This window comes from Chlamydotis macqueenii, chromosome 4 (genome assembly GCF_036417535.1).
Source record: "Chlamydotis macqueenii isolate bChlMac1 chromosome 4, bChlMac1.mat, whole genome shotgun sequence".
NCBI classification, from domain to species: domain Eukaryota; kingdom Metazoa; phylum Chordata; class Aves; order Otidiformes; family Otididae; genus Chlamydotis; species Chlamydotis macqueenii.
In genome coordinates, this window is record NC_141559.1 from 59,909,605 (window position 1) to 59,937,107 (window position 27,503).

At 39.8% G+C, this 27,503-nt stretch overlaps 1 protein-coding gene across 1 annotated transcript; it reads right to left on the bottom strand.

The window, feature by feature from the left end:
* Nucleotides 1–7,250: 7,250 nt before the first annotated feature.
* On the bottom strand, nucleotides 7,251–26,904 carry PGM2 (phosphoglucomutase 2). The gene is made up of 14 exons (XM_086746615.1): nucleotides 26,799–26,904; nucleotides 22,303–22,470; nucleotides 21,324–21,430; nucleotides 20,876–20,960; nucleotides 19,496–19,579; nucleotides 17,878–18,071; nucleotides 16,621–16,810; nucleotides 15,827–15,924; nucleotides 13,143–13,323; nucleotides 12,936–13,029; nucleotides 11,941–12,070; nucleotides 9,188–9,377; nucleotides 8,418–8,551; nucleotides 7,251–7,635 (listed from the first exon to the last, which is right to left on the bottom strand). The coding sequence occupies exons 1-14, from the start codon at nucleotides 26,868–26,870 to the stop codon at nucleotides 7,533–7,535; spliced, it is 1,830 nt and encodes a 609-aa protein (XP_086602741.1). The 5' UTR covers nucleotides 26,871–26,904; the 3' UTR covers nucleotides 7,251–7,532.
* Nucleotides 26,905–27,503: the final 599 nt, after the last annotated feature.

The window sequence follows — 27,503 nt, forward strand, 5'->3', positions numbered from 1 at the left end:
TGCCAGTGACATTAGTTAGTGATTATCTTCATAGACAAGAGGCTTTCGGTTATCACTGATCATAAGTAAAGAATCAAGAAAGGGTTGAGCTACTGTTACAGATCCTGCCTGCTGCTGTCTCTGTGTTTTTGCGCATTTCAGATGTCATGGTTAATCCTCCCTCCCCTTCATTCCTATAAATACATTTGAAAATTACATATTAGTGATTGTGCAAGTATTTTAAGCTTTTCCTTTTGTTTGGAAGCTGCTGTTGCTATGCCATCATTTATATTGCATTTTATTTAGGTAGGTGTTAGGATATGATTGGACAGTTTAATAGGCTTATTCCATTATGCACAGTGTTCTGATGGTACGTTACCTCATTTCAGTTACCTGGCAATTGCTGTACAAAAGAGAAATGTTGGCTTCCACTTGGAAGTCGAGCAGAAATACTATCCTAGATGAATTTGTGTGCTTACGTAGTACAAAGAAATATAATGAAGGAAAACAATTCAGCTTAGTTTAATTACCTGTGATTACTCTTGTACTTATGGGCAGAGAACAGTTTTGTTGGTGATTGTTTTTATTTACAATTAATTTTTAGATTTATGTATGGCATCCAGCTGCCTTCAGCCACAGAATGCTAGGAGTCCGCAATCTTGTAAAGACTTATACTGGTGCTTACCAAATGTTAACTTAATATAATTTTAATGTTGCTATTCAGAGGGACTGTTAAACAAGGTTATAAGGTTTGCTTATTGTTGGTGTGTCAAAATAAAACCCACAACCACTGAAACTTTGAAAAGCAGTAGCAAGCAGGAAACATCATTTACAGAAATTTACATTGTACATTTACATTTACATTGTTCGTTAATTAGTTACAGGTTTAAGCACATGTACAATATGGAAATAATTGCTTATCTATTTAATATTCTCTTATAGTGAATTCCAGTTATCCTTTTATGATTGGTTATTATAGGACAGAAGTCTCAAATAAATCCTTACGCAACTCAAGTACAGTACTTGTGTTTTTCATAATGTGCTGTGGACTAAGTTCACAGCCTGTAAGGAAGATGAAAGTACGTACTTCCTTCCAGCCAAACTATTTCATAAAGTTTACTGAAAAAAAATAAGATTCAGGGGTGAATTTAAGTTGTGAGTAGTAAACAAACTAATAGCCTTCAAGAGAAGTCCAGCAGTCTACTCTTAAAAGCATTACTACATTTTGGGTGGTTTTGACAGAGTTTTTAGTACTATGCTCATTTCTTCTCAGTCTAGAGGCATTTCACCCCTAGCCCCATAGGCATGATTCCCTATAGGATCAAATGTTTACAGCTTTCATTGGAATTATGTGTATTCATCTGTTATTAAAAAAAAAAAAACAGGCTAATTCGACATGGTTTTGGTAACTTAGGACTGTGTCTTTCTCTAGGAGTAGCCAGGGATTCCCTTACACTTGAGTTCAGTCCCGGCTGCAAGCATTCTTTATTCTAGTCATGGCAATTCCCATTTCTGGATAAAATATTCGTGCCTCTGCTCACAGTTCAAGGCTGGTTATTCACAAATTACATTTGTCTGAGTTTTTTAATGTCTGTCCTGGGACTAATCCTCTCTAAATTAGCTTTATTATCTTACACAACACTTTGATGAAGGAATTAGACCAGCTGTGAAGAAGCTGTAGCTTACACCCTTTCCAAGTTGCAATACCAGCTTCTCTCGGGTATACTCTTACTGCCTTTGTTTCGGTTCTTTATTTCAGTTCTAGATCCTCTTTCTCTGATGCAAGACTAGGTTAGTAAAGACTCTAGCAACAACAAGTTTCATCTTGCAATTCTGTAGTTTGTCATAATTGTTCAATCAGCTTGATAAACTCTGTGGGTTTGGTTTGTTTTTTTTGTTGTTGTGAACTTCTGTTTGGAACAGAGCAGGGAACGGAGCAAGTAAATTCCTTGTCCTTGGGAAGACAGAATGATACAGGTTGGGTCATCATCTTGATCATCTCTGTACTGTTTCTGAGGATGCTCTACAGACATCTTACGAATGTCTCGGTATACGTCAGCTCATTGCTGGCCCTGCTGCCAGACTTCTAAGACACTTGCAGAGTTCTCCAAATGCATCCATTCAGTGTATAGCATGCAATTTCTCATGGGCCTTTGTGGGATGGCTATAAAGGCCCTTCTGTCTTGCCTTATACCATAACCACCTGCTCCATAAGACCTTCTGTATATCCTAAAAAAGGGGTTCTCAGCCTGATGACAATAAAGCATAGTCTTGCTGTACCAGGTAACCAGTGGTAGAGGTAACCAGTTAAGGAGATCAGTTAGATGGAAGATGAGAGAGAGATAAGGAGATTCCCTCTAAAGGTCTAAACAAGGAGAACAGTGAAGACAGCGACAACAGGGGCAGCAACATCACCATGGCTCTACTCCCAGCATGTTAGCAGAACCAGCCAGGCAGCCACCCATCTACCCCAGCGCTAATAGAGACTGCCAGCTCCTAGGAGAGATGACGTCCCTAGGAGATCTCCAGGCAGGACAGAAGTAGTAATTAATGCATGTAAATGATCTACAAATAACAGCAACAGCTCAGCAGAAACCCAGCCTGCCACAGGAACCTGAAGGATAGACCAGGCCATCCAGTTCTCCTTAGCATGTCTCAAGATTGAAGCACTCTGACAGACTCTGGCCAAGGCTGAACACAGATGGCTTTCTGAGACAGAAAACATTAGCAAAATCCAGGTCCAGGCTTGGCATGCAGAGGCAGATGTAAAATAAATGTGCCTCTTTAGCCTGTGGAGATGTTCAGATAAATACAGAAACCAATAAAAAAATTCAGGACCTGAAACCCTACTGTTTGCAGATCTTCCCCATAAATTCAGTAAAGCATCCTTTACCACATTCTGTAACAAAAGAAATGCGAGACCTCCTACACTACAAATGGAAATAAAAAGAATCATAGAATGGTTAGGGTTGGAAGGGACCTTTAAAGGTCATCTAGTCCAACCCCCCTGCAAGGAGCAGGGACATCCCCGACTAGATCAGGTTGCTCAGAGCCTCGTCCAGCCTGACCTTGAACATTTCCAGGGATGGGGCATCCAAAGCTTCTCTAGGCAACCTGTTCCAGTGTCTCACCACCCTCACAGTGAAGAATTTCTTCCTTATATCCAATCTAAATCTACCCTCTTTCAGTTTAAAACTGTAGCCCTTGTCCTGTGACTAGAGGCCCTGGTAAAAAGTATCTTTCTGTCTTTCTTATAAGACCCCTTTAAGGACTGGAAGGCTGCTGTAAGGTCCCCAGAGTCATCTTTTCTCCAGGCTGAACAACCCCAGCTCTCTCAGCCTTTCTTCATAGGAGAGGTGCTCCATCTCTCATAATTTTTGTGGCCCTCCTCTAACAGGCCCGTGTCTTTCTTGTGCTGAGGACACTAGAGTTGGATGCAGTACTCCAGGTGGGGTCTCACAAAACAAAGTGGAGGGGGAGAATCACCTCCCCTGATGAAGCCCAGGGCTGCAGGCTTGTACAGGTCCACAAACCTTCCCCTGCCCTGGGTATAGGTCATCAGCGCCCAAACCTCAGGCACTGCCCAGTCTGCCTCCTGCAGAACTGTTCCTCTGTCTGTGCTCTCCAGCTTGGGACCCTGCATACCCGGGGATCTCACCAGCTGAGTGGCACCACTGGTGCGGCCAGCTGCAGTGCATCCATCCACACTGCGGTTTAAGGTCAAATACAACCGAGGCCACGGGTGGAGGCTGTGCAGTCCACCCCATGTGCCATAGGTTTGTAGCACTGCTTGTTCACTGCCTACTTAGGCTGTGGAGGGAGTATTTTACATTTATCATATGTGTACTACAGCTCTTCGTTCAGCATTCTTCTTTCAAGAGGCTTTTGTCTTTAGCATGCTGGAAGATGATGCATGCCCCAGCATGGTATGCCCCCTACTACTGTATCTTCTGGCAAAGGGGCTGCTGCTGGATGGTCTGTCTTAATCTTGACCCTCACTCCACAGTGACCACACAGAGGCTGGATACCACAAAAAAGTCAGTCTCGGAAGCACTGACTAACGTCATCTAACCAGGCAGCGAGTAGTCTGGGTTGGGAGCTTGTGAAGCTTGAAGCTCAGGCTGCAATGCAGTGCAGGAAACCATGTTTTGCAAGGGTGGCCTGTGGTTAAGTCACAAGCCATACGTTCAACTCTACTAAGAGTGAAATTCAAGTATAGGCCCCACATTCACCCTTCCACTTCTTACGCAGCCAGCACCTTGAAATACGGCCCCTTACTCTGTTCGGAGGACCTGTGCCTGTGTCTCCCCCTCCTCACCCCAACCTCACATTGGGCTAGAGGCAGGCACGGATGTTCAGTGGTGTATGCGACAGACCAGTGGTGAGAGACTGGTACCAGGTTGCAGTAGATGCCTACCTAGAAGCCAAAAAGCCCAGTGACACCAGCTAAAAGGTGCTGCTCCCTGAAGAACCAATCACATCTCCTTGCGGGTGAAACAAGTCATAGCTGAATACGAATGGCACATGCATCCTTCCCATCACAAAGCTGAGAAATTTCTTGAGCATTACAAGAGGTTCTTTCCCCATACCCAGCTGCACAACTGGTGCAATCTTCAAGTTGCATTGAAAATAACAAGGACAGAGAACTTGACTTCTGGGAGGATAATAAAGCTTTAAAGTTTTGCATTTATAAGAAGTATGTACCTATGGTTGCGAATGTATGTAAATTGTAACTTACAGTTACCAAACCAGATTCCATTTCCCCCTGCAAGCTTCATGCTTCTACCTGTTCTGCCAGAACTTGATGTTGCTAGCTGAACATCACACCCTACATCACCCACTAACCCATACACCCAAAAGACAGCACTCCTTCAAGGGAGGATGTTCTACACAGAAAGGCTCTTACTGGGAATGGCAGGGGGAACAAATTAAGAATAAGTTAGGAGAATCAGGTGGCCCAAGTCTTCTGTTCTTCTTCTCATCCTTCTGCTCTTTTCTTCTAATCAATGTGTAAAAGAGAGCAATAGCACATAGGAGCTATTTCCTTTCAGCTTTGTTCTCCTACTTGAGTACAGGAGTACACAATCTGCAGATACCATCTCAGTTTAATCTTCCCTCTTACCTTCTTCTCTTCACATCTCCCTAATGCCTCTTCATAAATGAAGGAAAGCAGGATCTCCTGTGCTGAGGGGCATGGAAAGAAGGAAAAGAGGAACCTTTGCAATAGCAGGGTTAGGGAACAGCCAGTTATTTATCTTCTCAGCTCTTGCCCCACTGAAACTTATCACAGAAATCTCAGAGACCCAGGTGCATGCTTTTTTTTTTCTGTGATGTAGCAGTGCCATTCCATACTGTGGTCTCACAAACTTGTACTACAGACCTATTATTCCAGGCCTTAAGCAGCTGAGGACCCCGCATCACAGGTACTGAGAAAGCAGAGGAAATGGAACAAGGCAACATCTAGTACTGAGAAGTCCTTCAGATTTGGACTATGTCAAAAGCTAAAGTTGTCATTGTGATTTTAATTCCTTAATAATAGATCCTTGTTTTCATGCCCCACTTTTACAGATGGTCTTGAAATGCCTCCTCATCTCAGTTCTAGATGATAAGACATGAGTTAGACTTGGAACTCTCAGCATACTTCCAGGGACAAAAATAAAATTACAAAACTCCAAATTTAAAAGACTGGTAATGTTGCCTTCAGATTTCATGGAAAAAGAAAAGTTTCTTTAATCAGAAAAAAACCAAATGAATAGACCTTTTTTTGCAACAAGGCCAGGTGGAAATGGACAGGCAATTAATTCATCTGTCAATAACTGTCAGTGTTTTAAGTTCTGTAATGATTCTCAAAAGGAAAGTAGATTTACAACATGCCAAATACACTGTTTTAGCACATTTAACATGGATTTTAAAAAGGCTAAAAATACTATATATTTATTTTAAGCCTTTAATTTGCCCTTAGCTTTTATTTTCAGAAGGAAAGGACAGTGGGAGTCGATATGTGCAGAAATTTCATGCAATGTGACAAAGCTGATTGTGCTGAAGCCCATATTGAGATTCCCTTTACAGTTATTACTACATTCTGTAACCCCTAGGGTCTTATTTAGGAATATGGACTGCATTATTCAAGGCACCAAATAAAAACGTAGCAATAAAAACCCGTGTCAACTTTGGTTTAGTATAAGATAAATGGAAACAGAAAAGTTTCTGCACAAAACTAATAAGCTGTCTTTTTAGCTTTCTACTCTAAAGGATTAGGATTTGATTAACAGCATACTCTTTCCTCAGTACCCTTCTTATTGCTTTCTTTTAAAGTTCGCTTTCTATGCCACACAGATGGACCTGACCAATTCAGATGCTGCCTTTGACTCTGCACAGCCAAGAAAAACTGAGGTGACAGCCACAGAATGCAGGGACTACTTTCCTTCTGTCCCCTGATGTAACTCTAAAGTCTGTAAGGTAAGAGCAGGCATCCAGTGTTCTTTGCTTACTATCTTAGCTAGCAAAGTAAGTTATTATTTACTGAGCATAGAATGTCAAGTTTGTTCCTTTATGAATAATTTACTGAATTTGATCTATGCTTGGTCTGGCAAGTAGTCATTCTCCATGAGATACCATAAGTAATTCTGGCAGAGACATTTCTTTACCCAAGAAGTACTGGGGCTGTTAGAGCTACCCTGATACCCCAAAACAAGTACTGAAAATGCAGGATGTATTGATGTCAACTGGTAACCTACAAATAACCCTCCTGGGCTCTGCAAGTGCAGACAACAGCATGCAATAACACGGAAACTTCTGCTCTAAATTAGACATGCAGACTTATGCACCAAGTCATGGCAGCATACAGTACAACAAGCTCTGAGACTGGGGTGTGCATTGAACTCCTCATGCTTAGTTCAATGGGGCAACAGAAAGGTGCTGTATATAGATACAGTATCTTAATATGTTCGTGGTATTAAAAGGTGTATTTTGCACTTCAGAAGAGTAGTTTAGTACACTTAGTATCTCATCTGGAATAAGATGTATAGTCCCACAGGAAATAGCTCTCCAGCAAATTCACTGTCACTTTCTTGTTTATTTGAGCCAATATTCTCCTATTTCTCAAACATTTGCTCCAAGTTTGTCAAAGTCTCTCCACAGGCTTTCAGTATTTCTTGTTAACAGAAGAACTTGCTTTGCAAATCTAAACCTAGATAAAGTTGCATAGCATTATCAGATTACACACACACACAAGAAATAGAAGTCCCCACAAAACAGGCTGCATTTCAGAATACAGGATATTACTTACAATCTTTAATTAAAACAGGTTTTGATTGAAATACATTTGCAGTCAACTTTTAATTTATAAAGCTTTTAGTTCAACTCACTGAAGCTTTTTGGTCCTTTAAGGGTAAAGGTACTTTCTGTCCAAAAGAGTACCCAGAATAACTCTTAATAAAAGCAGAAGTCCTTTTAGTCTGAGTTCTCAGATATTTGGTCCTAAAAATGCTTACTTATTAAATAATGCACTTCTAATGGTGCAAAAAAACAATTAAGATAGTAATTTTGCTATTTTACTCAGTCTTTCGTTGAAGATTATTTTTTTCTGGTTGAAAGAAGTGTTTTTCAAGAGCATTGACCAATTCGTCTAGTTCCTTCTTCAGCTGCTCAATGTCACTGAGAAACAAAATCCACACAAATACAGAAAACAGTGTCAACAGTGGAGAAGCTAAAAAGCACATTTTTCAGTCCTAGAAATTTTTAAATCTGAGGCAGTTTTAGACATTTTCTTTTAATCCTAAAGGTATATACACTTGATTTCTTATGGTAATGCATTGATGTTCACTTCCAGCTGGTGTGCATGAAGGCACTTAAGACTATGGAGAAACATAAACCCACAGTATAGTCTAAAACAGAACAGCCAGTTTGAGTTCAGAAGATCTTCTATTACTAAATGTACATGATTAGCAATGTAACTTTTGTACTTGTAATAGTATTTTCAGATGAACTTTCATCTGTGAAAAAGCATTCTTTTTAATACGTACGTTATAAGTTAACTTATCTTACATAAGATAAGTTAATTTATCTTTAAGATGATATATATAATTTCCAAGGCTATAATTGCTAAATATAAAAAGATTTAAAATATATTAGAAGATCTTATATAGTTAGGTAAGCTGAAAACAATATGTACATAAAAAGAGAGGGAATATATCTGCTTTCATTTAAGGCAGAATGTTCTTCTTGGTATTGTTCTTACTGAATGTGAAACCAAATTCAAAGAAGTTTCAGTGACAACAAGAATACTTCAACAAACTTTGCAGAATCAAAGCTTTATGCAAATGCATTTGCTAAATAATGACTGTAGTAATATTATGGGATCACGGAGAGCCCCTTCCCCACCAAAACAAGCCACACAGCCCCTATTACACAGCATTTACTGCTATAAGTGACAATACCTGTTTCCAGGAGGTGCACAAAGTTCAGAATAGTATTTGATCTTTGGTTCCGTCCCACTGGTTCTCATTGTGGCCACTCCTCCGTTAGCAAAAGTGAATGTTATCATTTGGCTACTTTTACTAGTGGGAAGTACCTAGAAACAGTAAGAATAACTTTTCAGAAGCTTGGAATGTGACTATATATAATGAATTAAAGACAAAATGCATGACTTGATGTCATGTAATATAAGCTAAAATTAAGCTTTGTTCTGTTTTCTTCATCACTGTGGTCTTGAGACCACAACAGGCAAATGACAGCTTTACCCTCCACCTAGAATCTGGTAGCAGTACATTAGTGCTAGGTAGCTCATTTCAAGTCTAGCCAACATTTTTACTGCAAATAAAAATTGCTCTGTGATGGCATTTCCCAGAAGGAGAAGAAACAGATTTTGGAAAGCTAAAGAACCCAAAGCCCCACCTCAATAGACAGTTTACAGTTATAACAAGGTAATGCAAGATTGTTGTAGCAAGACAGCAAGATCCTCCTAACTCTCTTTACTGACTGTCATCTTGGAGAGAAAACACACACAAAATCAAACAAAAAACCCCAACCCCCTCCCCCTCCCTCCAACCTTCATTTCCTCCCACCAAAGCAAAACAATCATCCCCAATCTAATTTATTTTAAGACTCAGGACGAAACATGTTTAGAGTGTTTCTCCATTGAATTGTTTCTATATGTGCATATGTATACATATATGATTTATATATAATTTTAAAAAAATGTACTTACAGCCTTTTGATCTGGCTGACTGCTGTCATACCCAGTAGTTAGATCCCTTATTCCAGAAACTTTAAATCTACCACAAGATTTTGGGTATGTGTTTTTTCCATCAAAATTTCTAAGGTTATCAAAAAGCTGCTGAATAACTTTAGGATCGTGGCAGATAAAATATGAAGCTTTGGTAATATGGAAGCCATATCTGTAATGAATTGGAGAAGCAATGTTCTTAGACTTGTACACCATACACATTATACAACCTTCTATAAAGCAAGAATCTGTGCTCACAGTCACCCAACTGTACCATCAGTTCACCCCCTTACAATTTTAAAAAGGCTTCAACAGCTTAATTATCCTATTTTACATACTTCAAAGAAACTTCTGTGCAGATACATTTTCCTTTTAATAATTAAAAATGAGAAAGTTTAATGCTAAACGAGAAGAAAAAAAAAGATATCATTATTGCCTTGAAGAGATCTAACCACGACAGGAAAACAGACTACATCTAAATAGCTTCTTTGACTGGATTCCAGCTGACCTTTTCTGAGTAAAACAAATTCCAGACTGGTTTTTTTTCTAATCACGCTTCAGAAGCTGCTCTGCCATTAAAATGTTTCTACTAAACTAAACTGTTCTGAACATCATCTCTTTACCTTATCTGTTTGCTGTCAGGTAATATGATGCAGATTCTGTATCAAAGACAAATCACCTGCTAACACTGACTCTTCAAAACAGCATGTTGTTGAAAAGCATACAAGCCTGGACTGGTTGTTTAAGTGAGCTCTTACTAAAGATCAACACTTGAGGAGTATCCTTCATGCCAGGGAAAATCTGAAGGGCAGAATCTTTCATTAGTACTAGGATGTTCATGCTAGAAAGGTCCCTTAAATAGCATTGTGTTTATACCAAAATGGACATCTTGAAAGTCAACAGTTATTAAATCAGTCTTGGGAATCCAGCAAGGGAATTTACAAAACCTATCCTATGTCTGAAAGAAGTGATGAGCCTGCTAGGACTGTGTAATTTTCCTGATCTGCATTTACTTCTTTGAGAACAGATCCCTCTTCTATACCTCCATAATACAGAGCAGAGTTTCTTCTGCTTCAACAGCAACTCACAAGACAGCTCTGATGAAGAATAAAGTAGTAAGGAGTAGAAAATTGCAACTCTATACCAGCCATAAGCAAACAAAAACCAAACATACACAAAATAACCCGCCAACACAAAACAAGACATCCCCCCCCCCCCCAGTTATCAAGCATCAATTTAGTATGGCAGATTTGTATTCTGTAGCTTTTCCACAAACAGTGACTATGTGCAGTGACATCTTACTTTGAGATACAGACTGCTTTTATGCTAAACAAGCTCTAACTTTTAAGAGTCCTCTTCCGTGGCTATGTACACAGCAGCACTGTGGCACAGCTAAGTTCCATTCAGTTAAATATTCTCTTTCTGAGGGCAACCTGAAACAGGTTTATTGAATGAGTATTAAAAAAACCAACCAAACAAACAAAAAAAACCTACCAAACATGAGCCAGAGAAGGATAATTCTTTGAATAGGCACGTCCAGCTACTAGCAATTAAGGGAATTCTCACTGTATTTGCTGCTCTAGCCATGAATTCCTCTTCCATGCATTTATATTACTGCTTCTTGAACCCACCTAAACTTCTGCCATGTACAATAGCTGATAAACCTCACAATTTATTTATGCAGTGTGTTAGCACATCTTTGCCACTTGATTCCTTCTTAAACAGTGGATGAAACAAGCATGGCTAGTGCTGCATGCAAATAAAGAGATCTGAGGACTGGAAAACAAGAAGCACCAAGGCTGGAGTTTTCAATGAGTCTCTTTGCAGGTTCCACCACTCCTTTGTTAGTGTTTGAGACATGAAGGTGGAGAGTATCTACCAGCATGTGCTGCTCCCTCCTTTAAAACAGACAACCCAAAACTCCCACAAAAAAAAAAAAAAAACAACACTCTCTGACCCATGAAATCCAACAGCCATCTTTGCTATTGATTTCTGTAGGTCTTTGAACACATTAAACAAGAACAAAAGAAAAGTAGTGCCTCATTAAAAGCTCTCAGAGGGATACCCAGCTGCATACAGCCAATAGTTATGGCCAAACAGTCACAGCACTCCTGCATAATCAGCTCAAATCCCAATATTCAGGAGCCGAAACAGAAAGAATAACCAACAGATCCTATCCATCAAAAAAGACAGAATAATGTAATAAAAAGCCTAACTTTAGAGCCAAGTAGAATTAATTTAATCACAAGTAACCCTGCAAGCAGGACAGATGCAAGCTAGCTTCTATGAGTAGCATAAATATGCCAGAGCTGCTTAGACCCATTCTGCCATCAATGTTTTTGTGTGTCTGGCATGTTTAAGCAGCAAGAGGCACTATGATCTCTGCCACACAGCAATACTGCTGGCCAAAAAAACAGGCCAGTCTTCTGTAAAAGGACCTAAAAGCAGAGCTGCCCAAAAGGGAGAAACCTTTCAGACAAACAAACAAAAATACCTCAAAAATCTCATTAACTATCAGGGAATTAGTAAGGTAGTAATATTTTTAAAATACCTCAAACCAATGCAAAATGAAGTCATAAATATATTCATGCCCACAAGGCTGGAGCACTTTCTAGAAGATTACAATAACCATATTTTTATTTCTTCATATGCTATAGGTTGCTATTGAGTCCCTATTAACTCTAGTATATGGAAAGGAGAAAAACTGAAAGTTAAATAATTACAGTTGAACTCACTCATCATAGACAGCTTTCAGCTGCTGAGACAAAGACAAATTCCTGGTTGCCAAAAAGCTAGCCATCTCTGCAGTTATAACAGCCGCGCTGACACCATCTTTGTCCAGAACAGCAGGACAGCACATATACCCTAAACAAAGAAAATTTTATGTATTTGATATATTTTTATGCAGAAATAAGATAAGCAGGGTGTGGTAAGTGAATCAAACCAATATATTTTAAAGAAGAAATGCACATTACCGTAGTACAGACATTTTAGAGTTAAACCAAAAGTGGAAAAATTTTATCTTCTAATCAGTGTTAATTTTTACAAGCAAGGTATTTAATGGAATTTCAAGATAGAGACAGATTTGTGTTGTATCAGTGCCAGATGCTCCTGAGTACTTTTGGAGCTCTCTTGAAAGCAAAATGCCACACTGCAGGAAGAATACAAGTATAGCACATTGTCTCAAATGTTATTACCCTGACATGGTAGCATATGAGAACACTGATAATTATCCATGAAATTAATCACAATTTCTCTGATTTACAGTTACCGAGATACTCAAGAAGTAGCATTTTAGCTTTACACTTTCCTTCTCATGAATTCAAAGCTTTTATTCATGGCTTTCCAGGTTACAAGTATAATTTGGACAAGTTTTTACTTTATTTTATTCACATTTAGACTTAGCTTAAAACTGTCATCTAAACATACAAAAGTTGAAGTCTGAAAATTTTGTTTGGTTCTTTTCAATTGCTTCTGCAGAAATTTGCAGTCCAAGTGCACATAGCCATGCTACTGAAGAGATACACACCTAGCTCACATCATCATGGTCTGTGCTAAGCAGAGATACAAAGGATTAAAACTAGCAACATCAATCAGCCAAATGGACAATATCAATTACTCACTGGAAATATACCCATTGTGTTGAGGACACCTTCACATAGCCATACTTTGCAGTAGTCCTACTTTCACTATTTGACAGGATATTAAAACATAATATTCTCTTTCTTACCTATAGCCTCCTCAAATGCAAAAAGAACAGCTTTTCCCTGATCCATGAGCTGTTTGGCACGGTTGCCCATCCACTTGAAACCTGTCAGTGTTTCCTACAACAGTGAGGAGGAAAAAAGGCATTAAAAATAAAAGCAATGTTTTACAAAGATATGACGCTGTGTAGGTAAGCAAATAAAAGAACATGGAATAACATGTAACAGCTTACCTCAAAGTGAAAACCTTCCTTTAGTGCAATTGCTCTCAGGATTTTGGAAGAAACAGTACTGGATAACATGTAGACATCTTTAATGGCACAAGTACCCCTATTGTGATTTTTCCAGCAAGTGAAGATCCACCAGCCTAAAAGAGCTCCCAGCTCATTTCCAGAAAACACTTTCCATTCACCACTGGAGGAGGAAAAAAAGAAAAAAAAAAAGTATATTAATTCAAAAGGGTAATACTGGGGAAAAAAAAAATCTACTAGTTCTTCTATACATGAATACTAGCAAATAAATCTGAGTTTCAAGTAACAGTAACAAGATATCATGTGTTCATTAAGAACAAACAAAAAAGATTCCTTCCCCAAAGAATTCTGAAGTGGTTATGTTCCTCATCCATCGTACGTACAAGCTTTTGAGTTTATCCAAAGATGAAGCAGCAATATTTCCAGCATATTTTAAGTAAAACAAAAATATTCAGCAGACAAATTATAAAATCAATTATTAAGACAAGAACAGAGACACAAAAATATGATTCTCAAGTGATCAGTATTTTTAGTTGCCTCAGTGACAAACAACTTCTATTTAATCACAAATACATCATCTGGTCATCGAGGAAGACTGGAAAAAGTCTCGGATAAAAAAAAAGATTAACATTGAACGTGTTGCTAGAACAAGAAAAACTGAAGGAAAAAGGGAAAGACAGATGTCAAAATTGCCCCAAAATTCCCAGTCACAAAAGGGGACAAAGACACTGCCAAACTGACAAAAATCAAGACCTACAGAAACAGTACCTGTAGTGAAAGAGAAGCAGACTCAGTCTCCTGCATTTACTGTTGCCAACAGGCACAAAGCAATGCACAGCGACAACTTAGTGTAAGAGTGCTGAGAGAGCGTGCTCTAGCAGGAGTTTCTGTCAAAGAAGAAGTACAGATACTGTAGAAGCCTATATTAATATTCGATTACTGTATGAACAGCTACAGCAGAAGTTTCAGAGAAGATAGAACCGAAAGTTAGAAGACAATTAAGACCGGCAAAAGACTTAGCAAAGAGGTAGCAGAATGAGAGCACCATGCTCTCGAGGGCAACAAATACAATAAACTAACACCCCCTTTCCGAGTCTCTGATAGTCATTAAGTTTTTAGACAAAAAAAAAAAGAGTGATTTTGCATTCTTGTTTTAACCCACCAGAACTAGCACAAACTAAAGCTTTTATGCTTTTTCCTCAATGCTGAATTGATAACTGAGACTGGCACAGGCCAAAACCATTAAAGTAAGGATATTCCAGCTAACACTGCCAAAGACACAGCAGAGAGTGCCAATTACCCCATTCTTCTTCTAAAGGCAGAGAAGCTTCCTTAGTACATATTGTGAGGATAACGAATTTAAAAAAGCCTCAAAACTCAAAGAAAACACTGCCATCTTTGAAGCTGCTACAAGACCAAAAGCAGCTATCTAGTAACAAAATGGATATTTGCACTGTCTCCTTTTACAGGGTTTTGGAATCTGCATAACTGATTCAGGTTCAAATACCTGCATCACCCACAATCACTGAGGACATGTAGCAGGTACTCATCTCATCCCTTGGGTACCAAGGACTCCTGCAATGATTTTATATCCCTCTTCTGGCTCTCACACACAGGGAATTAATTTACACTATTTCTGCTTCTGGCCCAGCAACAGATTTTTGTTCTCCTCCTCTCTGAGCTGAAAACCTTGAAGTTTACTTCTACTAAAGTTTTATGGTTTCTAACTGTTCAAATTGTTTTCAATTTTATCAAGGTAGATAAAAGAGAAAAAACAGTATTTGTGGATAAGATACCACGTGCAGGACTTATTTTCATGCCACGTGCAGCTTATTTTCATTCATCAAATATAACCACAATACAGAAATGCAAACAATTGTCGAAGTACAGGATATCAGGGGGCATGAAATAAGGGGACAGCAATATTGGGTCAGAACTGTATGTTAAACATTCCATATGTATGAAAAATTTATGAGAAGCCCCTGTTTGAGCAAGTTTACCTTTAGTGATTCCGTTCTTTGACATACGTAGATAAATAATGCATGTATAGCTGGTCCTTAAAGGAAAGGGTATAAATGACTACACTGAGAAGTACCAAACCCTGACAAAGCTTAAGGTGTTAAGTAGCTATGTACATTATGCATAGAAGTGGGGAACTGAGCAAGAGACGCCCAGATCATCTAATGATTAGTAAAATGTCTGTATTTCCAAAAGAAGGAACTCATATTAATGAACAAGGGTGTTCCTTATTCCTGACGTTATCAGGGAACTATAAAGGTTCTCCTGAATATTCAAGTTATTATTTAATAAACATAATATGAAAGAATGTTTAGCAGTCTTCTATGAAAAATTTCTAACTGAAAACCTAACTTTAAAAGGACATAGTGCAATCACAACAATTCACATGTTTCTGTGCAAGCCTCAAGTACAGGAAGTGTCAGGTATTCAGGCTTCTGTACAATGTCTAATACTAATCATTATTTCATTTACTGCCCCCACTGTGGTCTGCTTCGTACAGTCCTCTCGCATTTCTATGTGCTTTCTGCCTACAAACAGCTACTATGACTATTCTATCTTCCTCTGCAACACAGGTAGCAGGAATCCCCCACATGAGTCTAGCCTTTAAGTAAAAAAGGTAAATGGCTTGCATGTCTTTATTACCATACCTCTCTTGTTTCTCTGCCACTGCAAGTCGATCGGCGTCAGGATCATTTGCTAAAATGATTTTTGCCCCATCTTTTTCAGCCAAAGCAAAAGACAATGTCTGGAAAAGTGGTAACCAAGACCAGATGAGTGTTAATACTCCCAAATAATATTTCCACTTTCTTCATAGGTTTTAAATATTTTTCCCAATTTATTTAATCTCAAACTCCTGAAATCATGATGTGTCTCTACAAAAAAAATTAACTTCAAGCCTGGCAGCAGTAGAGCACAGTCAGGATATTTAACTTCATCGTTCCACTTCTGCAGCACCAGGCAAATGCTACTTAGATTCAACAGCATCCTTCAATAACAGAGTGTAGTAGAGATGCTTGTAGCAGAAATTCTAACCACCTGTCAGGACTTTCCCTGCTCCCTCCCAGTGTCCCATCAGAACAATTTAGTCCTTATATTTCAGGTGTAAATTGTAGAAACTTTCCAAAACCACCTGTGAAGATTCTTTATTAGTATTTTATTTTCTTTTTTAAAAGGAACTATCATTTTGATCTGGCTGCAGATGCTGCCCATTCTGTTAGAGCACAGAACAAAGTAGTTCAAAATGACAGCTAATCATTACCTGACTGGTTCAAAAAGAGTTATAAATTTCAATGAAAGGATACCAGCTAACTCTTCACTAAATGTAAGGCTATGAAAAACAGAAACAAAACAGACCTTCAACCAATATTTATAGCCATGACTACTGTCAGAAAGGAAACACTGTTTGAAAGACATTGTAACTATTAATAAAATATTTATTTACCAGAACACCTTTGCCTTCTTCAGGATTTGGATACTTCACTGTGGGAAATTCTGGATCAGGATCCTTCTGCTCCGGAACGGCAAAAGGAGGGCTAAGATCAAATGCCTTGAAGGCCAACTGCACAAATTTATGACCTACACCATGCACAGAAGTATGAACAAATTTCAGGTTTGTTTCCTTGTTTATATTCCTGAAATAAAACAGATTAAGAGTAAACTTGAATACGAAAGAATATTCTGAAAAAAACTGACTACGTTCAGAAAAAGATATGACTCAGTATTCTGCATCATTGTTAAAATTATAAATTAAGAGAGGTCAGATTTTAAAGGTAATGACTTGAAAATTGGCTTAGCCTCATTTTTCAGCAGGATGAGTCACTTTTGATATCTCATGTCCTGGTATGTGCAAATCACTGGAATAAGAAAGGTAGTATACTCTATGCACCTCAAAGGAGGCGAGTGGAAAATAGAACTGACTAATAAGACTCTTCATCCCTAACTCTGGCATTTAAACCAGCTCCAAAGACTGTGAACACAGTAAACCAACAGCAGCATGCCTCATTCAAATGTGTGCTCAAGCACACTCATTTTTATGAAGTACGTTACTGAAAGTGTAGAACATACCTAAAGGCATGCAAACTTCTAAGGAGACATTTAACTCCTATTCTGGAAAAACAGCATAAGTTCTCACATAGCTGCAATTTTCTAATAATTCTGACTTTGTTTTTAGCAACATGTTTTTAAGAACATCATTACTGGTGGTTAAAATGTTGCTGTAAATAAGCAGATCTAGCAAGTTGCTGCTCATCTAATCCATAAAGTGAATCTACTTGTTTATCACAAAAAGAGAAACATCCACTTGATTTTTGTTGAGCAAAGTTTTTCCTAAGCAAGTGGCAGGAACAGGCTTGTGCAAGGCGCCCAAGGCCACCATCAGCTCACCCCTAGCTGCACAGGATAACCGCACAGACTTGCTGCAGCATTTGGTTGATGCATGGTCATGCAAATACAAGGAGATGATATAATCAGAAACAAATCACTCACTTTGCTGGGTTAGACTTCTGCCAGACCAGCTTTATGAACTGGCTTACTATGTCACCATGCAGCTGCCAGCGCTACCACAAAAGATGACAAGAAGGCACAGACAGAACTGGATCATGGCAGGATCATGGCCACCCTGACTTCCACCAATTCAACCTGTCCCATTGACATACTAGATAGAAAATCCCATATTCTTAATGGAGTTAGCACCAGCTACCTGTGAAAGCACTGTTTCTGTATGTCTTTGAAATATTCCTTATTGACTGTGGCATACGGATCATGAAGTAGCAGGCTGCTGTCAATCAGTTTGTCATCCCAAGCCTGAGGCCACGGCTCTTGGTTCTCCTCAATAGCCTGAGAAATTCCTTTGTCATGAGGGGAAATTATCTGAGCACCATTTTCCCAGTAAACCTAAACAATAAATAGGTTAAGTAAGTATTTTGTCATTAGTACTGTAGGATAGCTTTCTTATTTTTTTGTTGGCTAAGGTACACTACATTTGGTAGAGTATTACAGTAAATTAGGCTTATGTATACCCAGAGTATTCCTCTGTTCATATTCTCAGCATTTCCTCTCATATCTCATTTTTGTTCTATAAAAAAGCTGTTTAATCTTATCAGAGGATATCAAAATCCATAATGAAACACAAAACAAGACCCAGATCATTTATTGGGAAGATTCAGTTACCAGCCTTGGGATTGGTAACTTGCCCATGATATTTTATATACTTTCTTCCAGATTATTAGGTATAATCATTAGACATAGGAGAATTCTTAAGAGAAAAAAAGTGTGTGAAAGTGAAACATATTTGCCACAAAAAAAAAAAAAAAGGGAAAAAAAGCACAAAAACTTTGCAGCTGCATACAGCAGCAGTGTTGCCACAATAGCAACCACAAATTCAACTGTTTCAAGATGTTCATTACTTGTAGTCTTCTTGTTTTAGTTCATTGTTTATGCATCCAGGAAGAGGTGTACTTATTATGTCTTACTTTTTAACAGTTGTTTGCACACCTTTCTTCTACTGATAGTTTACAAACCACAGGTTTAAGAAAAGATACCTAACAGCATCTGGGCCATGTATGTATGTAGCCCAAATAACAAAACATCAAGAAAACATTAAGGTGATTTTAAAAAGTAATTGATAAAACATCCAAACAAGCTATCAAGATCAATACATGTAATATTTTAAAAAGCAATTTTAAACAGACATGAAGTTCTGGAGGGAGAGACAGCAAGAAATCATGCCTGCTAATGCCCTGTTTTTCTACTAAGAAGACAAAAAAGACCTCCAAACCTCCATTTTTGTATTTTGGAAACAGTCTGTGTATGACTGGTCCAGCTATGGGATTGGCATACAGGCAGCTCAGCCATGTTTTTTCAGTGGAGAGCAGATTTCTGTCATAGAAAAAGGTCACACTGATAATTGTGTCACTTAGCAGAAGAAAAATATACTACGTGAAGTCAATGGAAATTATTCAAAAGGTTTTGTACAAGCAACTCATTAGGGCTCACCTATTTTTAATTCTCTGGGTTTGTAAAAGTAATCTTTTTAAATCATGAATTGGAGCAGTGATCAATGCTTTTGAAAAAATGCCAGTTAATATTTTAAAGTGTTCCAAAGCATGCCCTGGTATTACTTATCTTTCTGCTTTTTAGGGCTAAGATTTTAATTATCTTACTAGCTACTAGCTTACGTATGTCTAGAAGAGATCTCAAAAATCAAACTGTCAATTAATTTGGTCCACAACATGATAGGAACTATACACAATACTACTGGAGTCTGTACACAGAAAAAATGTGTGAAAAAAACCAGAAAATAGATCGCATAGGAATACCTTGTAGCCGTTATCTTGTTTTGGGTTATGGGAAGCTGTTATCATAATTCCAGCACAAAGCTTCAGATGAGTTACTGTGTATGGCTGTAACAAGAGAAAGTTGTCTGAAGGGGAATGTGCAAAATATGATCTATTATTTAGTCTCGTGCATATGCAATACTTCCACACTGCTGAACGAAAAGAAAGCCAGGATGTGACTCCTACAGACTGACTCTCTAAAGCAGCAGCTAAGTAATACTTGCTCCACTAGACCCCGCATGGCACAACTTCAGCCCTTGCTTCTTCTTGTGCATTTTCCCATTTATATATTCTTAGTGCTGTCTCAGATACTCTGTGGAACTCTAGAGCAGTGTTTTTACAGAAAGAAACCAAATGCACGTGTTGCCTACTGTAGAATGCCTTGAGCTACTGTAGGCCTTTAAGGGTGCAAAGTGTGTTGGGGTAATGATCAAAGTCTGCACAGGACAGAGGATTAAAACTGGAGCAATGACATCCATACCATCTTTTGACAGCAGCCCGTGGAGCAACTATTCCATTGTGGTTCAGAAGAGAATTGTTTTGGAGAGAGCTCTTAGAAATTACTCCAACACGGATGGAGTGAATTAAAAATAAAGCATTATTTGTGACCACAGGTCCATTTCGCGTTTACTCCTGGCTTTCATTTATTTACTAGCGAATGCCATCAACTGCAGTTCTTGCAACACTTGAAGCTACACTATGAAGAATTTGACTCTAAATCTACAACAGTAAAAGAATGCTACATACAAAGCCTTCATCCTGCTATGTTCTGTTTGCAGCATTCACTGGAGCAACTGGTATTGGGGGAAACTGTTGCTTTTAGTGCCTTAAAGGGGGGGGTTTCTTTCTTGCTCTAGAGGAGTGACACCTAGTGACCCGACGGTGAAAATGCGGGCACATTCAACAGCCCTCCCGGCCTAACACCGCTACACTCCGACAACCTGCTCTTTTAAAAGGCTACTTTAGATTCAATACCCCGAAAAGGAAAAAAAAAAAATAAAAACCAAACAACCAAAAAAAAAAAAAATCACAAAACTAAGTGTTTGTGTCTGATTCAGACTTCTTAAGTTTCAGACTTCATACTCCACAGCGATCAGAAATTATTTCTTCTACAAGCAATACTCCTGGAAGCAGGAATGAATAAAAACACATCCCACTGTCAACGATATTCCACTAAGCTTCCTCCTTCTCTTGCTGTGGACGTTGTAAACTAAACATAGCTAAATAAGCATAAGACTAATTGCAGGTAGAGCTTAAAAAAAAATAAAAGTGGCTTGTCTAGTTTTCCTTATTATAAGTATTAAATTTTTGATATCTGACAGAACTAGTGTGTCTATAAAAACATATAATGGAGAAACCTACCACAAAAGGAGTTGGTGTTATATCAGAGAACAGATAAACTGGAACTCCCTGACTGATGAAGGTATTAGCAGCAAGTCTCGCAAACCTAAATAACAAGAAAAGATGCCTTAGAAATATATTAATTTTCTCACCAATTAGTTTCCTAGTATTCACAGCTTTTTCCCTCTCCTCACTCCAATTAAAAAAAAAAAAAACAAAAAAACAACAAAACTTCACGCAAACATAAATAAAACCTAAATTATTATATAGACAAAATTTAAATGTGTTCCCTCCCTGTTCCCAACAGACAAAGCACAACTCTAAGAACTGCTTTGGCATTAACATTGAAAATAATATAATTTTCTCACCTTAATTCACTCTACAGAAAGAGAAAATACTGTTGAAGCAGATATAAAACCATAATGGGTCACACAAGAGATCTACAAAATATTTAAAACCTGAAAAGTACCTTTTGCTACTACCTCCACTGGAAAGATGGGCACGAGCATCAAAACCAATCACAACCCCTCTCTTTTTCAGGTCACTGAAATTCTTCTCAAGGTATCTGCAAAATCCCTGAAGAAAACAACAAATCCACCTCATTAACCCAATCTTAATATTCAATTTATCATGGCGTTAAGTTGATTACTAACATGTTGATGTCTTAGAAAGGTGAGTGCACGTAACATCTCACTGAACTGGACTGGGATTCAGTTTGTCCAGGACCAGTAAATACCAAGAAATACCAGAAACCTTCAAATCAATATAGTGAAGCTGGACAGTATCTAAGTACTTTTCCAAAAATTAGAGTGAACTCAAGAAAGAAACGGTTAACAAAATCAGTCTGAATTGCAGATTTTGAGAAATTATTTATCTGTGTTCTCTTGCTCATCTGAAACCAAACAACTGGCCAATATTTCATTTTCTCAACTGAAGTCTCTCAGGTTTTAAACTGAATCTCACCCTTAGTAATGACACCTGTTTAGGACATGATACACCACCACTCCAGGCTACAGTAATTTAATGTTTGGTGCTTTTTTAAGCTCTTCCCAAGCAGATCTACTTGAGGACCTATATGCATATATATAGGTTCACTGCATTTATGTAAATTTATGTCCAACACACACAAAGCTTAGCCAAATTCTGTCTGCCTTTGGGATTTTTATCGTTGTTACATCAGGACTAACTGATCCACCTGAGCTTAAACTGTAGCTGTGTATAAATTCAATTGCAAATCAAATATGGAAAAAAAACTTATTTTAATGGCTTAACAGTTTGTTTTCAGAGATCAGCACTCAGTTAATAATTATCATTTAAATTACTTCTGAAAACTGGAGGAATAGCAAAAAACTTTTATTCCATAAAATACCCATTTCCTTGTCATAAATGGGGCTCTTCTGTTCATATATACAACCTAGCTAAGCGAGACAATGTGCTGGACACAGTACCTGGGTTGTCTGGATGATGGTTAAGTCATTCATGTGGGAAATCCCTGCTCCCATGGCAGCTCTGAGCCCTGCTGTGCCAAACTCCATCCGTGAGCCAAAGTATTTCTGCAGTTCTCCAGCATTTCCTTCAGCAATCAGTTGCTTCACTATTGCGGAAGTTTTTGGATTCTGTAGACACAAAATTCAGATTGTCTAGAAAAGGTTTTGTTTGTTGGCTTCTTTCTTTGTAACACCCTTAAGCTTCTTAAGAGAAGTGACTTTCTTTCCCACTCTCTGTACTGGGTTATTTCAGTATCAAAACATCGCACACCACTTCAAGAACCCCAGAATTCCTGCTACATCTTCCTCATTTTAAGCCAGTACAATCTCAGGTATTACTTATTTTAGATTTATCTCCTTAAGTGAACAGGCTGCCTTGATAGCAGTGTATATATCACATTTTGGGAAGTGAAAAGATCTCCAAGGTGTCTATTTTAATATTTCCTGGGTTTAAAAACAAAAAAACAAAGTACCTTTACAGTTCAGAGAATTTTTGTCATCACAAGAACGACTCTAAACAAATAAGAAAGTAAATTAAGCTGATGATTAAGAAATATTTGTTACTTCAATAGCACTGTAAGTAGAGTTTAAAAAAAGACAAAATCATAACCTTGTCCCAAGATTGACTAACATCAGAGGCAGCAGCAAAACTAAGCAGACTGGTCAGAAGATGACGATGACAATTTGCCATGTATTTACAGGTAATGCTTATAAAAATAAGCACAGCCCTCAGAATGAAAGCTTAGCGTCTACAGCTGAATTCTTAAGTAGACTGTGCAGAGTGGCGATGGAAAGGCTGCGTCAGACTGCTTGTGAACAGTGAGGAGTCTCGGTAAGTCTCGCTGCTTTTCTTGGTGTATTGCTTGTATCGACTGTTTATTGTTATCAACTCTGTTTACAAACTTAAGAATTAGTGAAGTCATGTATGCCTCAACATCTCAATCTTAATAACACAGGATTTGTGAAGTTTAGTATTTGATTTCTTGAAAACAGATGAGCCCAGAGGACAGATGGCACACTCCAGCCGCTTACTAGGCAACAGGGTTATGTGGAGAGGTGGCATCCTCCGCAGGTTACTCACCACATGATTACACACACTTTACACTGGAGTATAACGATTATAATTTCCAAATAGACACAAGCTTGGATTTCTAGTCAACCAAATGATCTCATAAAAGCCGAAGACTACTATTTCTTGGATGACCTAGGTATGCTTACAGCAAGGGAAGAGATATCATCCTATGCAAAAAAAAAAAAAAAAAAAAAGTATTTCTGCAGCTCCAGAAAAAGCTGCAGAACATGCACAGTAGTAGGTATGTGAGTGAGCTTGCCCACAAAGGTGTAAGCATTCTGCGACCAGCGTCTGGATGCCCTAATCATTGACTTCTGCACCCACTGCTGCAGGACACACATAGTTTAAATACTCTAAAAGCTAAAGAGCCTTTGGTGCTGATGAGCAAACCATATAATGCAGAATAAGCTAAATAAGGGGGGGAAAAAAAAAAGTAGTTTCCTAGGTGCAATAAGCAATTAGGTACCACAGAATTACTGATTTCCAGTTTAAGAATTACCTATTTACCAGTCCAAGAATGTTGTAACTGACACTTCCTTGTAGGAGCCTCAACATAATTCTACATTATTAAAGAGTAATTAGAGTAATTAATGAGTCAATACAGAAGGGCAGCTGGACACTAGGAGCATCCTGTAGCCCTCACAACCAAGGAGATTTTTGTTTGTTATTGTTGTTACAGGAATTTCCCAGGTTTGGTATCTCCTGTGAAACTACAGGGATCCTCCAGTTTTTCAGGTCTGGTTAAATGATCGTACTTATCGAGGTGGCTGCCCGAGTCTCAGAGTTTCAGTCCACATCATTTGCTAGAGAAAACTTGACTGCGTGAATTTAGTTGTTTACCCCTGCCCGCTGCTGCACCCTCACAAAAAGTAATGGTAGAAGCCAGGCCCAGGCACGTCTGGTTAATATAGCAGAAGGATTTTTCCAGAATTACTGCTATAACTGTTTATGACTGTATTCTCCTAAGAATCTGTTTTGCGGTTGGTTTTTTTTAACTCTACAGATGACATTTTGTTTAATTTTTAGGAATTTTATGATGCCATCACATACAGCTAAGGAAAAAAAAAAAAAAAAAAAACAACTAACCTTTTTTTTTTTTTTTAAGCAGAAGGAGAAGCCAAAGCCAAATCCCCACAGCATCTCCACTAAAGAAGGACCCAATTGTATCTGAAGGATGAAGTGCTGTTTTTCTCCTTCCCTGTTGGTTCTCTCAGGTTACACTTTTTCTACTCTCAAATAAAACTGGATGTGAGTATGAGAATACTGATTACTGTGAATACAGTGGCAGGTAATTTAATACAGAGTTAACACTGAGTAGCACAATTTGCTTAAACATCACCTGGTCACACTCGAGTTACTTTCTTTGATCTACGCTTCATCAGCGCCGGATTCTCCCCAAGGTTTTAGAGTAGAAGGACAGCTTCTGACATAAACAGGCTTTAACAAAAACAGAAGCTACATTCTGTCTATAATTTTATGATTGAGAATAGAAAGAATGAAAAATATGATACTACTGTAATGAATACAGTGATGAAAGCAGCCTGGTAACGAGCTCAGTGATTGTCATCCAGGTAGAAATTTCCTGTTAAGTTGTCAGAACCGTCTTCAGCCATAAGGGCTTGCTCTTGCAAACTATTATTTTGTAAGAAACGTGCAGCTTATCGTTATTAAATATTAACCTATCTCTACACATCAGAAGGAACTTTTTTTTTTTAGTATCCGAGTAAATGGACAAGGGTTATATTGGATTTTTCTGTTACTCAATACAAACATGCAAGAGCTCCCTGGGAAATGAAACGATACTTCATTTTTGAGCAATCAGCAATGGGTATTGCACACCAGTCAATTATTACTGAGTCAAAGACACAATTGTTAACAATGAGCTAGCCTTTCAAAAGTAAAGATGCTGTAAGGGACGCTGCATTAGATTCCCAGAGAATTTCACAAAATAATTGGAATAGCCAGGTGAAAATGAAATGATTACACAGAAGATAGGAAGACAACTAATGTTAGTCAAGGAAGTTATGGAAAGGGGCCCTTTAAAACCAGACTGTTTTCTCAAAATCAATTAAACTGCAAAAAAAAAAAAAAAAGACACAAAAGCTTATTGTCATTTGACATTTCTGAAGAAGGGCTGGTTTGGCACTACATTATCATTAATAAAAACAGAGCTGGCTAACTGATCAGTTAACCAGTCAAATGATCTTCAATGAATGATCATAACAAACTTGTCGTACTTCTAATGATGTCCTTCAGAACCTGGAAATAATACTAAAGAAAGAATTAACCTGTGTTTTCTTTGATAATCTTGAAATAAGCAGAAGACCTCTTAAAAAAAAAAAACCCAAAAAACCATAGGTTGCACAAAACCTAGAGAGCACCATGCTGTGCTGAGCCCAGGGCAGTCACTACAGTGACCAAAGGGGGCAATGGCCAGTGTGTTCCAACACAGCCGAATGAACAAGTTTCATGTATAGGGACAAAAAAAAAAAAGTCAAACACCAGGCTGCACCTCAGCAGGAACTGCAGGAGCAGGCAACTACATAAGAGTTTCCAGAACACCATTATGGCAAGACATTTTCTTAGACACGTGGAATATAGAAATACACAGAGGATTTTACTTCTGTTAAGACCAAAACTGAAGACACAAACGTAAGCCTTAAGATGTTCACGCACTTGAACAGGAAGGGAGATAGTGCATGTTAAAGTGTTCCTAAGCAACAGCAGAAAGAGGGAGGAAACCATGAAACCAGGCAATATTGAGGATTCGGGAGTTATTCTATTGACAGCGAGGGTGACTAAGCACTGGGTGACACTATGAGGAGGCAGGACGGATTCTGCATTTTCTAGTGGTTTTGAAGCAAGCCCACGTCTTTTGGAAACAACATTTTAGCAAACAACAGGGAGGTACCTGGAGATTTTTAACAACTGAGAGACGGACAACACAGCAACGTATTCTTGCCTTCAATAATTTAAGTCTCTCAGCTGCCCCTACAACAGAGGAGCCGGGGAACAATACAGGCCCCTTTTAAAAAGGGAACTCGATAGAGCCGAGAGCCCGGGACGATGCCCTGAGCCCCACCGGACGGATTTTTACAGCAGCGCGGGGGCTGCCAGGACAGGGCACCCACGCGGGGGGCAGCGCGGCGGCGCCGGCGGGGAGGGGAGGGGAGCGCAGCAGCCCCGCTCCCCTGTCAGAGGGCTCGGGGAGCTGAAGGAACGCGCCTTTTCCGCTCCGAGCCCTCAGGCCGCTCAACAGCCAAGCCCCGCGCCTCTTCACGCTTCGCATCGCCTCCCCCCGCCGCCTCCCTGCGTGACCGGGAGGCCCCTTCGGCCCCGGCAGCCGCAGCCCCCGCGGGGACGGGAGGGCCCCGCCGCCCCTCACCTTGTCCCAGAGCAGCCACTGCTCGGCCGCGCGGCGCAGCGCAGTATCCCCAGCGGGGCTCCGCGCTGCCATCCCGATCCGGATCCCGCTGCCGCTGCCCTCCTTCCCTCTTCCGCAGCGCGCCCGCTCCGCCACGCCCCGCCCCGCCCGCTCCCTCCGCCCCCCCCCCCCCCGGGACCGGGACCGGGACCGGGACCAGGCCCGGGCTCAGGTTCAGGGTCAGGGCTGGGGTCAGGGCCAGGCCGTCCCGCGCACCGGGGCCGCGACCGGGGAGCGGGGGCCGGCCTGCGGGGCTGGGGCTTCTCGGGAAGAGTGGGGTTTGTAATGACTTTAATTGACGAGCCGCCTCCCTGCGTTTCGCCGGTGGGGCGGAAGGAGGTCCCTCTCCAAGCCCTGCCCGCCCGGGAGGCGGTGAGAGGTTGCCGGCAGCCCCGGGCGGTAACCCTGGGCAGAGCCCGCCGCTGTCGGAGCAGGCCCCCGGAGCCCAGTGGAAGCTGGGCAGGGGGGGTTGGGGGCCGGGCCGGGCCGGGGGAGGCCCCCAGGCGGCGGAACCCGGGCTGGCCCGGTCCCGCCCCGCACTGCGGCCGGGCGGAGGGAGAATGCGTTTGGTGATGCCAAGGGCGGAATGGCGGTGGATGGCTGAGCTTGCCGGCGCTTAGCCGGGCCGCTGCATCCTTCTCCGCCTGTCTGCCAAACAGGAGGAAA